Source organism: Podarcis raffonei, chromosome 8 (genome assembly GCF_027172205.1).
Source record: "Podarcis raffonei isolate rPodRaf1 chromosome 8, rPodRaf1.pri, whole genome shotgun sequence".
Classification (NCBI taxonomy): domain Eukaryota; kingdom Metazoa; phylum Chordata; class Lepidosauria; order Squamata; family Lacertidae; genus Podarcis; species Podarcis raffonei.
In genome coordinates this window covers 5,176,346-5,189,890 of record NC_070609.1, presented here as the reverse complement: position 1 = coordinate 5,189,890, position 13,545 = coordinate 5,176,346, and the positions used below count along the sequence as shown (strand labels likewise).

Sequence of the window (13,545 nt, the reverse complement as noted above, 5' to 3'; positions counted from 1 at the left end):
GCTGGGACAATTAGAATAATTGGGGCCTAGTTGCTGCTAATTTTACTGTTGGGTTGTTTAAGAGGGCATGTAGTTGGTCTTGTGTTAGCCAGGGCATTTGGGTGTCTTCTAGTTTGTCTTGTATTTCTTGTGTTGACAAAGGTTTGTTATTTTTATAAAAGTCTATTAGGCGATATAAGCCTTTGGTTCGATAAGATCCACTATTTGACTATTGACTCAAAACCCTACAATGTATTTTATATAACGGAGTTTATATAATAATAGGAAGCACTTGGTGTAAAAATTGTGATAGTTGGTTGAATATTAGATATTATAGATTTTCATTCTGTTCGAAGTGTCCTAGTACTTATTGCATTTAACCTTTTGATAGAATGCATTAGGCATGATTTTTGTATGCCTGCATTTTGTAATCCCCATGTCACCCTCCTGCACTGTGTAAAGCTGTGATGTGTACATTGCCTACCTCTTCCAGCCTTATCTGACCCTAGAAGGGCAGGTGATGTTTGGAGAAAGAGGGAGGAGTTGAGCTAGCATCCGTGTGAGAACTCGCATATCTCCTCAAATGTCTTTGACATCTTTTGGTACCGGGGAAGTCAGATATGGGATTGAAATGTCAACAGTCCCATGGAAGTCCTGTTTGTCATGGGCGTGGTGTCAAAGTGAGACATAAGAGACCCAAATGACCTGGGCACTCTGGGGCACCGCAAGGTAATTTCAGAGGAGTCGATATCCGCATGAAGCCACGTATCCTGTAACTTTTCTTGGTGCAAGTGGAAGAGTGTCGTGGCATTTATGAATCTTTCTGTGCTATAAGAAACCAGAGGCTTTTCTCCTGGGCATGGTGGGCCAATTGGTGTCAAGGAAAGATAGGATGTTCTTTATGTATGCTACAACAGCAGCAAGAGTTCTTTTAGCAAAGTATTCGAAGACACAAGAACTACCCACGCTGGAAGAATGGCAGGCGAAGGTGATAGACTACATGGGACTGGCTGAGATGACTGGCAGAATCCGTGACCAAGGAAAAGAGACGGTGGAAGAAGATTGGAAGAAATACAAAGTTTATCTTAAGAACTGTTATAAAATTAATGAGTGCTAAAATGTCATGGGTAATGTAAAAAAACAGAATTACAGCTGTAAATGACTGGGTAAGAGAAGAAGGATTAAAGAAAGTGAATTATAAGTTAATTGAAATGAGGGGTTGCTGAAGAAAATTTTAAAATGGGGATGCAGAAAAGGGAGGCATGGGGAAGTCGGTGAAATAAGGTTTATGAAAATGAGGTTATGAAATTATACGTGTTTATATGTTTGTTTGTCTATGTATTGCGAATTGTAATGTGTTTAATTTATGTTGGAAAACCAATAAAAATTTATATATATAAAAAATATGAGTCTTTCTGTGCTGTGTATATCATCTTTCTTCTAATATGCCTCCTGGCAGCCTTTTCGAACTAGCCGTTCTGCTGAATAGCAGGTTAGCCAGGCTGTCCTATTGCAGTAGTTTGAATAAACCAGGTCTCTGCAGGATGCTGAGATTGCTCTCATTCTCTTGGCTCTGAGTTTTTGTTTCAGGTATTCCCTCCACTGGGTCACGAACCGGTGATGTAGAAGCAAATTCTGATCACACGAGCAATTCACATACTTAATACTTTCCTTTCTTCTGTGAGAAGCTTAAGTCAAGGATTCCCTTTCTGCTGTCCTCCGATCACTCACAATGGGCATATGCCAAGAGGAAAGAATTGTATCCAGGAGGAAGCAGAGTTCTTGGTCCATCTTACGCCAAAGGGAGTTAGGAGCAAGAGATGGACAAGTTTGTTTCCTTTAGGGTCCTCCAGGGTATCCCTTCAAATATGGAAGAAGATGAAAGGAAGAGCTAAGGGCAGAAATGCGTTTAAGAGGGAATAGAATCTCATTGCACTGTTTCAATAAAATGTTGCATCCCAGATACAAAGTTCCCATCCTCATTTCCTTCATTGATTGTGAGGCGGGGGAAGAAAGGTAGTGACATCTAAAGGATACTAGACAATTAAAGTTTATTTGATATACAGTGGAACCTCAGTTTTTTCGCATCTTTGAACCTGAATGTTTCGGTTTTCGAATGCCGAAAACCTGGAAATAATTCCTTCTGTTTTCGAACGTGCCTCGGATGTTGAACATCTTCCGCTGCGTATTTTTCCATTTTTTCCTTTGTGCCTGGGTTTTTGAATGTCTTCCGGAACAGATAGTAGTTCTACATGGTGATACAAATAGTAATATGTCAGTTTATCTTGAGCTTCCACATATCACAAGAAGGGTTGTCTTTGTTTGGGAAAATAGGAAATATTAAAAGGAAAATGCTTTACAGTGGTACCTCGGGTTACAAACACCTCAGGTTACAAACACCTCAGGTTACAGCCTCCGCTAACCCGGAAATAGTACCTCGGGTTAAGAAATTTACCTCAGGATGAGAACAGAAATCGCAGGGCGGCAGCGGGAGGCCCCATTAGCTAAAGTGGTACCTCAGGTTAAGAATGGACCTCCAGAACGAATTAAGTTCGTAACCCGAGGTACCACTATATTAGCAAGAAAAAATAAGAGAGAAACGCGGAAGGAAATGGGGTTGGGAAGAGGCAGGTGCGGTTTTAAGGTCTCGGTCCTTTCAAGGTGCTGGTGGCATCAAAATGAGAGCCAGGCTGGTGGCGAGGAAAAGGCCCGCCAGGAGGATGTCCTTGCAGGACCTTTCGTGCTCCTCCTGCTCCTGTTTCCGAGGGAGGGAGCAGCTCAGACGCCGGTCCAGAGGGTCCCCCAAATAAGGCCCCCCTCCGAGTGCAGGCCATGCCGGCTTTGCAGAGGAAGAGAGGGGGGAGCTGGGGCGCCCGGGGCGCCAAGGGTTAAAAGGAACGGAGCTGGATTCCTAGAGAGGACCGGAATTCAAGGGAGAAGGTTCTCCCCCATCCCTTCCTGCAAGGAGGAGGAGGGCTGTTGTCTCAGCTCCTTCTGGGATCCGGTGAGTCTCTTTCTCTTCTGCTCAGGTTGTGTTGGGGAGATGGGGGAGTCCCCAGGGGGCAGGGCAGCCAGGAGGGTCCCCCAAGAAGAGAGAGAAGGGGGCCTGGGAAGCTCCGCTTTGCAAGGGTTCCAAGGAGCAGCGCAGAAGGCCAGCCACGAGGGCCAGGGAGTCATCCTTCTTAGGGACCCCCAGAGTCATCTAGCCCAACCCTCGGCCGCGCAGGAATCTCTTGCCCAACCTGGGGCTCGAACCCAAGACCCTGAGATCAGAGAGACTCATGTTCTACCAACTGAGCTCCCCTGCCTTATTCGGGTTTATTTCTGCAATTCACGTGGCTCCTAAGAGAGGAGAATGTTAACATTGTTTGCTCCACCTTGCAAGGGTTAAAAGGCACTGAGACGCATTCCTAGAGAGGACAGGAAATAAGTGGGGGATGCTTTCCTCCCGAGCAGAAGCCCCTCCCACTTTCCCAGCTTCCTCCCTGCAAGAGGGGGAAGGTGGCTTTCGTCTCCTCTGCAGGAGCTGCCTCATGTTTCCTTCAGGGACCTGGTGAGTTTCATCTCTTTTCTGCCTTAGGGTGCATTGGGGAGATGTGGGGCGGGTCCATGGGGAGCCTGCTCAGCTCCTGCAGGGGGATCCCCAAGCCAGGGATAGGTGGTTCTGCCCCCCTTCCTCTCTGCAAAACCTGGGAGGCTGCAAGTAGCAGGAGGTCTGCAACTCTCTTCTTCCTTTGCATCAAGATGCGGCTCGCTCCTTTGGGGAGGGGGGGCCTTGAGTCAGGAAGAAAAGGGCATGCAAAGGAACCCCGATGGGATTGAGGAAACAGTCACGTTCATTAACCCAGGTGGCAGCCAGATGGACACATTTGGAGGTAGAACTAAAACCTTGGCCTCTATGATAAACAAAGTCCTTCCTTGTCACAATGCACACTTAGACCCGTGGAACTGCCATCCGCAGGAGGAAGGGATGGCCACCAAGCCAGATGGCTTGAGAAGAGAATGAGGCCAATTCAGGGAGGAGCAGAGGGCTAGTGGTGGCTCCTGGCCCCACAGTTGGAGGCAGCCATGCTTCTGAATGCCAGCTGCTGGGAAGTGCAGGGGGAGAGAGTTATCCCTGGGCTCCAGCCCTGCTGGTGGGCTTCCCAGAAGAGGCCCCAGGTTGGCCTCAGTGAGAACAGGAGGCTGGACTGCCTTCACCCAAAAGGTTAGCAGAGCCCAACCTGGTGATAACAGAATAAAGGATGCAAGGCGGGAGCTGCATGGACTGGGTGGGCAGAGAGGAATGGTGAGGGGAACCAGCTGGGGAACCCGCAAGGGAAGGCGGCTCTGGGCCAGGGGAGGGGTTTGGGGGCAATGATGAGTGGTCAGAGGAAGGAGGAGGTGTCTGAAGCTGAAGAGGTAACGGGGCTTAGTGAGCGAGGGGAATCTGTGGCAGAGAGCAATGTAGATCCAGAGGCAGGAGATTCAGATGACGGAGGCCAAGAGGTAGGGATGATTCTGGCTGGAGAAGAGGAATAGGGGTCTCCCCTCCTCCTGTGACAAGCTCCTCCCATGGCGGATTAAAACAGTAAATCACAGTATTAGGCAGAGTATAAAATTATTTCAGTCACAGAAAGAAGGCAAATCCTGTATCTCTCTTTTTTTAACACTGTCCTTTGCCCCCCCCCCCAAGTTATTTGGTCCCACCCACCCGTTCTTTGGCCAGGTGAAGTTCTGGCCCTCAGAATAACGAAAGAGGGACCCACCCCAGGAGTCTTGAGAATGTGGGAGATTGCAAGTGCTGCAACATGAGGCAGAAGCAGGAAAGAAATGTGCCCTGACATTTGGGGGTGGGAGGGACCCCCACTATTGCCCTGGATCCCAGTTACACTTAGTACAGATGACTCACTCATCCATTCTTCCTTCCTTCCTTCTTCTTCCTTCCTTTATTTTTTAAGGAAAGCTCAGTCTGAGTTGTGGTGCAGTCCAGCCCTGGTTCCTAGCAAGTCTCATCCACACTTGCCCAGGGAATGTTTCTATTCACCTGACTGTGTATCAGATTTACCGGTATATTAGAAAAATATATTTTCTTTATAGAATTTGCTAAAACCACTCATTAGGACAGGCAGAACTTGGCAGAAGACGTAGGGACTTCTTTCGATTTCTTGGAGGTGTCCTGAGAACAGAGATGGATGAGCAAGACTCAGCTGGGCCTGAAGCAGGAGGAGGCCCTTCCATCCAAACTCTTAGCCATGGAGGAATCTGGGGAAAATCTGTCCAAAGGATCCTGGGTGAGGAGGACACCCTCCGCTCAGATGTGCAGAGCCAGCAGCTCAGGCGGCTTTGCAACCAGGAGGCCAAAGGACCCCGAGAGGTTTGCAACCGACTCTACCACCTTTGCCGTCAGTGGCTGAAACCAGAAACCCACACGAAAGCTGAGATGCTGGACCTGGTGATCTTGGAGCAGTTCCTGGCTGTCCTTCCACCAGAGATGGAGAGCTGGGTGAGGGAATGTGGAGCAGAGACCAGTTCCCAGGCGGTGGCCCTGGCTGAAGGTTTCCTCCTGAGTCAGGCAGAGGAGAGAAAGCAGGCAGAGCAGCAGGTGAGAGAGACTTTCCTCTGGATACTCCCAAGGGGCTCCAAACTTGAGAGTATCCCCCACTTCTCTACTAATTTTTTTGGAAAGCATCCGAGGAATGATATCCGATACCCCTAAAATGTTTGTGTCCTTTGCCATTCCATTTCTAATCTAATTCTTTTGAATGCTTGTTGCTTTTGCAGGGGAAGGATCAGTTTCCAGAAATGGATCTGGATTCCTCTGAGGTAGAGAGAACTCCGTTGGACTCCAGAGAGAGGCCACTGGGTAAGGAGGAAGGAGTTATTTCTCCCCCATTTTATCACATTATGTTGTTTTTGAAACTAATTTGTGAGTTCTCTACATCTTTTTTGGAGAAGACACATGAAGCCTAGAGCCCAGAGAAAGGGTGATATATTTTTGCACAACTAATATGTGAAATGGTTACCAACGTCCACGTTTACATGTTGTTGTTGTTGTTTAGTCGTTTAGTCGTGTCCGACTCTTCGTGACCCCATGGACCAGAGCACGCCAGGCACTCCTGTCTTCCACTGCCACCCGCAGTTTGGTCAGACTCATGTTTGTGGCTTCGAGAACACTGTCCCACCATCTCGTTCTCCGTCGTCCCCTTCTCCTTGTGCCCTCCATCTTTCCCAACATCAGGGTCTTTTCCAGGGAGTCTACTCTTCTCATGAGGTGGCCAAAGTATTGGAGCCTCAGCTTCAGGATCTGTCCTTCCAGTGACCACTCAGGGCTGATTTCCTTAAGAATGGATGCGTTTGATCTTCTTGCAGTCAATGGGACTCTCAAGAGTTTCCTCCAGCACCATAATTCAAAAGCATCAATTCTTTGGCGATCAGCCTTCTTGATGGTCCAGCTCTCAATTCCCTACATCACTACTGATAAAACCATGGCTTTAACTATACGGACCTTTGTTGGCAAGGTGATGTCTCTGCTTTTTAAGATGCTGTCTAGGTTTGCCATCGCCTTTCTCCCAAGGAGCAGGCGTCTTTTAATTTTGTGACTGCTGTTACCATCTGCAGTGATCAAGAAAGTAAAATCTCTCACTGCCTCCATTTCTTCCCCTTCTATTTGCCAGGAGGTGATGGGCCCAGTGGCCATGATCATAGTTTTTTTGATGTTGACCTTCAGACCATATTTTGTGCTCTCCTCTTTCACGCTCATTAAAAGGTTCTTTAATTCCTCTTCACTTTCTGCCATCAAGGTTGTATCATCTGCATATCTGAGGTTGTTGATATTTCTTTCGGCGATCTTAATTCCGGCTTGGGATTCATCCAGCCCAGCCTGATGAATGATGAATTCTGCATGTAAGTTAAATAAGCGGGGAGACAAAATACAGCCTTGTCGTACTCCTTTCCCAATTTTGAACCAATCAGTTGTTCCATATCCAGTTCAAACTGTAGCTTCTTGTCCCACATAGAGATTTCTCAGGAGACAGATGAAGTGATCAGGCACTCCCATTTCTTTAAGAACTTGCCATAGTTTTCTGTGGTCGACACAGTCAAAGGCTTTTGCATAGTCAATGAAGCAGAAGTAGATGTCTTTCTGGAACTCTCTAGCTTTCTCCATAATCCAGCGCATGTTTGCAATTTGGTCTCTGTTTCCTCTGCCCCTTCGAAATCCAGCTTGCACTTCTGGGAGTTCTCGGTCCACATACTGCTTAAGCCTGCCTTGTAGAATTTTAAGCATAACCTTGCTAGCGTGTGAAATGAGTGCAATTGTGTGGTAGTTAGAGCATTCTTTGACACTGCCCTTCTTGGGGATTGGGATGTAGACTGATCTTCTCCAATCCTGTGGCCACTGCTGAGTTTTCCAAATTTGCTGGCATATTGAGTGTAGCACCTTAACAGCTTCATCTTTTAAAATTTTAAGTCGTTCAGCTGGAATATCATCACTTCCACTGGCCTTGTTATTAGCAGTGCTTTCTAAGGCCCATTTGACTTCACTCTCCAGGATGTCTGGCTCAAGGTCAGCAACCACACTACCTGGGGTATACGAGACATCCATTTCTTTCTGGTATAGTTCCTCAGTGTATTCTTGCCACCTCTTCTTGATGTCTTTTGCTTCTGTTAGGTCCTTTCCACTTTTGTCTTTTATTATGGTAATCTTTGTACGAAATGTTCCTTTCATATCTCCAATTTTCTTGAACAGATCTCTGGTTTTTCCCATTCGATTGTTTTCCTCTATTTCTTTGCATTGCTCGTTTAAGAAGGCCTTCTTGTCTCTCCTTGCTATTCTTTGGAAATCTGCATTCAATTTCCTGTATCTTTCACTATCTCCCTCACATTTTGATTGCCTTCTCTCCCCCGCTATTTGTAAGGCCTTGTTGGACAGCCACTTTGCTTTCTTGCATTTCCTTTTCGTTGGGATGGTTTTAGTTGCCGCCTCCTGTATAATGTTACGAGCCTCCATCCATAGTTCTTCAGGCACTCTGTCCACCAAATCTATATCCTTAAACCTGTACCTCACTTCCACTGTGTATTCATAAGGGATTTGACTTCGATTGTATCTTACTGGCCCAGTGGTTTTTCCTACTTTCTTCAGTTTAAGCTTGAATTTTGCTATAAGAAGCTGATGATCTGAGCCACAGTCAGCTCCAGGTCTTGTTTTTGCTGACTGTATAGAGCTTCTCCATCTTCGGCTGCAGAGAATATAATCAATCTGATTTCGATGCTGCCCATCTGGTGATGTCCATGTGTAGAGTCGTCTCTTGTGTTGTTGGAAAAGAGTGTTTGTGATGACCAGCTTGTTTTCTTGGCAGAACTCTATTAGCCTTTGCCCTGCTTCGTTTTGAATTCCTAGGCCAAACTTGCCAGTTGTTCCTTTTATCGCTTGACTCCCTACTTTAGCATTCCAATCACCTATAATGAGAAGAACATCCTTCTTTGGTGTCATTTCTATAAGGTGTTGTAAGTCTTCATAGAATTGCTCAATTTCAGTTTCTTCAGCACCAGTGGTTGGTGCATAAACTTGGATTACTGTGATGTTAAAAGGTCTGCCTTGGATTCGTATCGAGATCATTCTATCATTTTTGAGATTGCATCCCAGTACAGCTTTCGCCACTCTTTTATTGACTATGAGGGCCACTCCATTTCTTTTACGGGATTCTTGCCCACAGTAGTAGATATGATGGTCATCCGAACTGAATTTGCCCATTCCCGTCCATTTTAGTTCACTGATGCCCAGGATGTCAATATTTATTCTTGCCATCTCATTTTTGACCACATCCAACTTACCCAGGTTCATGGTTCTTACATTCCAGGTTCCTATGCAATATTTTTCTTTACAGCATTGGACTTTCCTTTTGCTTCCAGGCATATCCGCAACTGAGTGACCTTTCGGCTTTGGCCCAGCCGCTTCATCAGCTCTGAATCTACTTGTACTTGTCCTCCACTCTTCCTCAGTAGCATGTTGGACGCCTTCCGACCTGAGGGGCTCATCTTCCAGCGTCATAACTTTCATATGCCTGTTGTCTTTGTCCATGGAGTTTTCTTGGCAGGGATACTGGAGTGGCTTGCCGGTTCCTGCTCCAGGTGGATCACGTTTGGTCAAAACTCTCCACTATGACCTGCCCATTTTGGGTGGCCCTGCACGGCATAGCTCATAGCTTCTCTGAGTTATTCAAGCCCCTTCGCCACGGCAAAGCAGTGATCCATGAAGGGGCCATGTTTACATTGCTACCCTTAATTTTTTGAAGGCCCCGCCTATAGCTTTCTTTCTGAGTGAAGCATGCACTTACCTTTTTTCTCTCATAGAAGACCGAACAATGCCAGCAAGACCTGTTTGTCCATCTATTCTTGGTGGCGAAGGGGAAGCTGCCCCTGTGGAACCAGAGCAGGTAGGAGGAAGGAGCCATGTGGGGAAAGAGGATGTCATGGACGGGTTGGACACAGAGGAAAGGCGGGAGGAACTGCCTAGTAAAGAAGGGTTGAATGCTAAAATAGGCTTCTAAGCAGTTTCCACACCACACCAAACAGTGGCCAGGATTCACCCCATCAGTCGCACAATGGGGCTTTCCCCCTCCCATCCCCCGGTCATTGCCCCCCCTGCACACCTTGACGTTGTCTATAGGGCATCAGGAGGGTCCCCCCACCCGACAAGAACAGCACAGAGGGAAAGAAGGAAGGGGATCTTTCCATGTGGCAAATGGGGATGTGTCCATCATGAAATGTGCAGAAGAAGAATCCCATTAAAACATAACATCAGTTAAGAGGCAGAAGACAACAGAGCAAAGTGTAACTGTTCACCTTGATGTTGTCTAAGAGGACAACCTTTTTCTTTTTCTTTTAGGGTCCAGTGTGCTTTGAAGATGTAGATGTGCATTTCACAGACGAGGAGTGGGCGTTGCTGGATCCTGACCTGAGAGCTCTGCACAAGGAAGTCACGGAGGAGAATCGTGGGTTCTTGGACTCTCTCGGTAAGGCTTCCTCTTGGATCATCCTATTTGCTTTGAAATTCGAGACATATCTCTATGGGAGGAACCGCTGCTTTTTTGATGGGGCTCAACAGCACGACCCACAGCCCCTAGGATTCTAATACTCCCACAGAAAACCTTGGATGGAAAGGTTTTATCATTATCATCATCTGTCAGATTTTTTGTTTCCATTCTTGCTTCTTTCTGTCCTGGGTTGAGTAAAGAGACGAGTGACATTAGAGATGGCACAGATCCCATGAGGCTCCAATCCGTTTCTCTCTCAGTTGCAGGTCGCGATGAATTGGAGCTGACAAACAAGAGAGGCCACAACAAAATCCGCAGAGTGGGGAAGTCATATCCATCTTCAGAGTGCAGAGGGAGCTTCAGTCAGAGCTCCCATTCCACTTCAAATCAAAGAAATCCCCTTGAGAAGAAACCCTATCAGTGCTTGGAATGTGGAAAGAGCTTTAGTCACAGAAACAAGTTCACTATCCATCAGAGAATTCATACAGGGGAGAAACCCTATCAGTGCCAAGAGTGTGGAAGGAGCTTCAGTCAATCGGGCGCTTTAACTTCCCATTACAGAATTCATACAGGGGAGAAACCTTATCATTGCTTGGAATGTGGAAAAAGCTTCATTCAACAAGGCCAGCTTACTGTACATCACAGAATTCATACAGGGGAGAAACCTTATCAGTGCTTGGAATGTAGAAAGAGGTTCAGAATATCAAGCCAGCTCACTGTCCATCAGAGAAGTCATACAGGGGAGAAACTTTTTCAGTGCTTGGAATGTGGAAAGAGATTCAGTCAGAGCAGCCGGCTCATTGTCCATCACAGAATTCATTCCGGGGGGGAACCATATCAGTGCTTGCAATGTGGAAAGAGGTTTACTTGGAGAATAAGTTTCACTTCCCATCAAAGAATTCTTACTGGAAATAAAACCTATCACTGCTTGGAATGTGGAAAAAGCTTCAATTACCAAGGCCATCTTACTATACATCAAAGAATTCATAAAGGGGAGAAACCTTATCAGTGCTTGGAATGTGGAAAAAGCTTCAGTAAACAAGGCCAGCTACTGTACATCAAAGAATTCATACAGGGGAGAAACCAAATCAGTGCTTGGAATGTGGAGAGAGCTTCACTTGGAAAATAAATTTCATTTCCCATCAAATAATTCATACTGGAGATAAACACTATCACTGCTTGGAATGTGGAAAAAGCTTCAGTCACCAAGGCCAGCTTATTGTTGTTTAGTCGTGTCTGACTCTTCGTGACCCCCTGGACCAGAGCACGCCAAGCACTCCTGTCTTCCACTGCCTCCCGCAATTTGGTCAAACTCATGCTGGTAGCTTCGAGAACACTGCCCCACCATCTCGTCCTCTGTCGTCCCCTTCTCCTTGAGCCCTCCATCTTTCCCAACATCAGGGTCTTTTCCAGGGAGTCTTCTCTTCTCATGAGGTGGCCAGATATTGGAGCCTCAGCTTCAGGATCTGTCCTTCCAGTGACCACTCAGGGCTGATTTCCTTCAGAATGGAGAGGTTTGATCTTCTTGCAGTCCATGGGACTCTCAAGAGTCTCCTCCAGCACTACAATTCTAAAGCATCAATTCTTCGGCGATCAGACTTCTTTACGGTCCAGCTCTCACTTCCCTACATCACTACTGGGAAAACCATAGCTTTAACTATACAGACCTTTATTGGCAAGGTGATGTCTCTGCTTTTTAAGATGCTGTCTAGGTTTGTCATTGCTTTTCTGCCAAGAAGCAGGCATCTTTTAATTTCGTGACTGCTGTCACCATCTGCAGTGATCATGGAGCCCAAGAAAGTAAACTCTCACTGCCTCCATTTCTTCCCCTTCTACAGTATTTGCCAGGAGGTGATGGGACCAGTGGCCATGATCATAGTTTTTTTGATGTTGAGCCTCAGACCATATTTTGCGCTCTCCTCTTTCACCCTCATTAAAAGGTTCTGTAACTCCTCCTCACTTTCTGCCATCAAGGTTGTGTCATCTGCATATCTGAGGTTGTTGATATTTCTTCTGGTAATCTTAATTCCGGCTTGGGATTCATCCAGCCCAGCCTTTCACATGATGAATTCTGCATATAAATTAAATAAGCAGGGAGACAATATACAGCCTTGTCGTACTTCTTTCCCAATTTTGAACCAATCAGTTGTTCCATATCTAGTTCTAACTGTAGCTTCTTGTCCCACATAGAGATTTCTCAGGAGACAGATGAGGTGGTCAGGCACTCCCATTTCTTTAAGAACTTGCCATAGTTTGCTGTGATGGTGATGGTATTCCAGCTGAACTATTTAAAATTTTAAAAGGTGATGTTGTCAACACAAAGGCTTATGCATAGTCAATGAAGCAGAAGTAGATGTCTTTCTGGAACTCTCTAGCTTTCTCCATAATCCAGCGCATTTTTGCAATTTGGTCTCTGGTTCCTCTGCCCCTTCGAAATCCAGCTTGCATTTCTGGGAGTTCTCGGTCCACATACTGCTAAAGCCTGCCTTGTAGAATTTTAAACATAACTTTGCTAGCATGTGAAATGAGTGCATTTGTGCAGTAGTTCAAGCATTCTTTGGCACTGACCTTCTTTGGGATTGGGATGTAGACTGATCTTCTCCAATCCTGTGGCCACTGCTGAGTTTTCCAAATTTGCTGGCATATTGAGTGTAGCACCTTAACAACATCACCTTTTAAAATTTTAAATAGTTCAGCTGGAATACCATCACTTCCACTGGCCTTGTTATTTGCAGTGCTTTCTAAGGCCCATTTCACTTCACTCTCCAGGATGTCTGGCTCATTCTATCATTTTTGAGATTGCATCCTAGTACAGCTTTCGCCACTCTTTTGTTGACTATGAGGGCAACTCCATTTCTTTTACGGGATTCTTGCCCACAGTAGTAGATATGATGGTCATCCAAACTGAATTCGCCCAATCCCATCCATTTTAGTTCACTGATGCCCAGGATGTCAATATTTATTCTTGCCATCTCATTTTTGACTACATCCAACTTACCCAGGTTCATGGTTCTTACATTCCAGGTTCCTATGCAATATTTTTCTTTACAGCATTGGACTTTCCTTTTGCTTCCAGGCATATCCGCAACTGAGCGACCTTTTGGCTTTGGCCCAGCCGCTTCATCAGCTCTGAATCTACTTGTACTTGTCCTCCGCTCTTCCTCAGTAGCATGTTGGACGCCTTCTGACTTGAGGGGCTCGTCTTCCAGCATCATAACTTTTATATGCCTGTTGTCTTTGTCCATGGAGTTTTCTTGGCAGGGATACTGGAGTGGCTTGCCGGTTCCTGCTCCAGGTGGATCATGTTTGGTCAAAACTCTCCACTATGACCTGTCCATCTTGGGTGGCCCTGCACGGCATAGCTCATAGCTTCTCTGAGTTATTCAAGCCCCTTCGCCACGGCAAGGCAGTGATCCATGAAGGGGAAGGCCAGCTTACTGTACATCAAAGAATTCATACAGGGGAAAAACCCTATCAGTACTTGGAATGTGGAAAGAGATTCAGAATAAAAAGCCATCTTACTGTTTATCAGAGAAGTCATACAGAGGAG

At 46.1% G+C, this 13,545-nt stretch overlaps 1 protein-coding gene across 1 annotated transcript; it reads left to right on the top strand.

Moving 5' to 3' along the window:
* Positions 1-2,888: 2,888 nt before the first annotated feature.
* ZNF570 (zinc finger protein 570) lies at positions 2,889-12,123 on the top strand. Its single transcript, XM_053397747.1, has 6 exons — positions 2,889-2,983; positions 5,082-5,563; positions 5,743-5,824; positions 9,313-9,395; positions 9,848-9,974; positions 10,196-12,123. Exons 2-6 carry the CDS (start codon positions 5,150-5,152, stop codon positions 11,122-11,124), a joined length of 1,635 nt encoding a protein of 544 aa, XP_053253722.1. The 5' UTR covers positions 2,889-2,983; positions 5,082-5,149; the 3' UTR covers positions 11,125-12,123.
* Positions 12,124-13,545: the final 1,422 nt, after the last annotated feature.

What these genes read in the sequence shown, in the direction of transcription:
- ZNF570 (XM_053397747.1), top strand. Translation starts at nt 5,150, where the DNA reads ATGGATGAGCAAGACTCAGCTGGGCCTGAAGCAGGAGGAGGCCCTTCC. An exon ending in GAAAGCAGGCAGAGCAGCAG is followed by an intron (nt 5,564 to 5,742) that starts GTGAGAGAGACT and finishes TTGCTTTTGCAG; the next exon opens with GGGAAGGATCAGTTTCCAGA. An exon ending in CTCCAGAGAGAGGCCACTGG is followed by an intron (nt 5,825 to 9,312) that starts GTAAGGAGGAAG and finishes TTTCTCTCATAG; the next exon opens with AAGACCGAACAATGCCAGCA.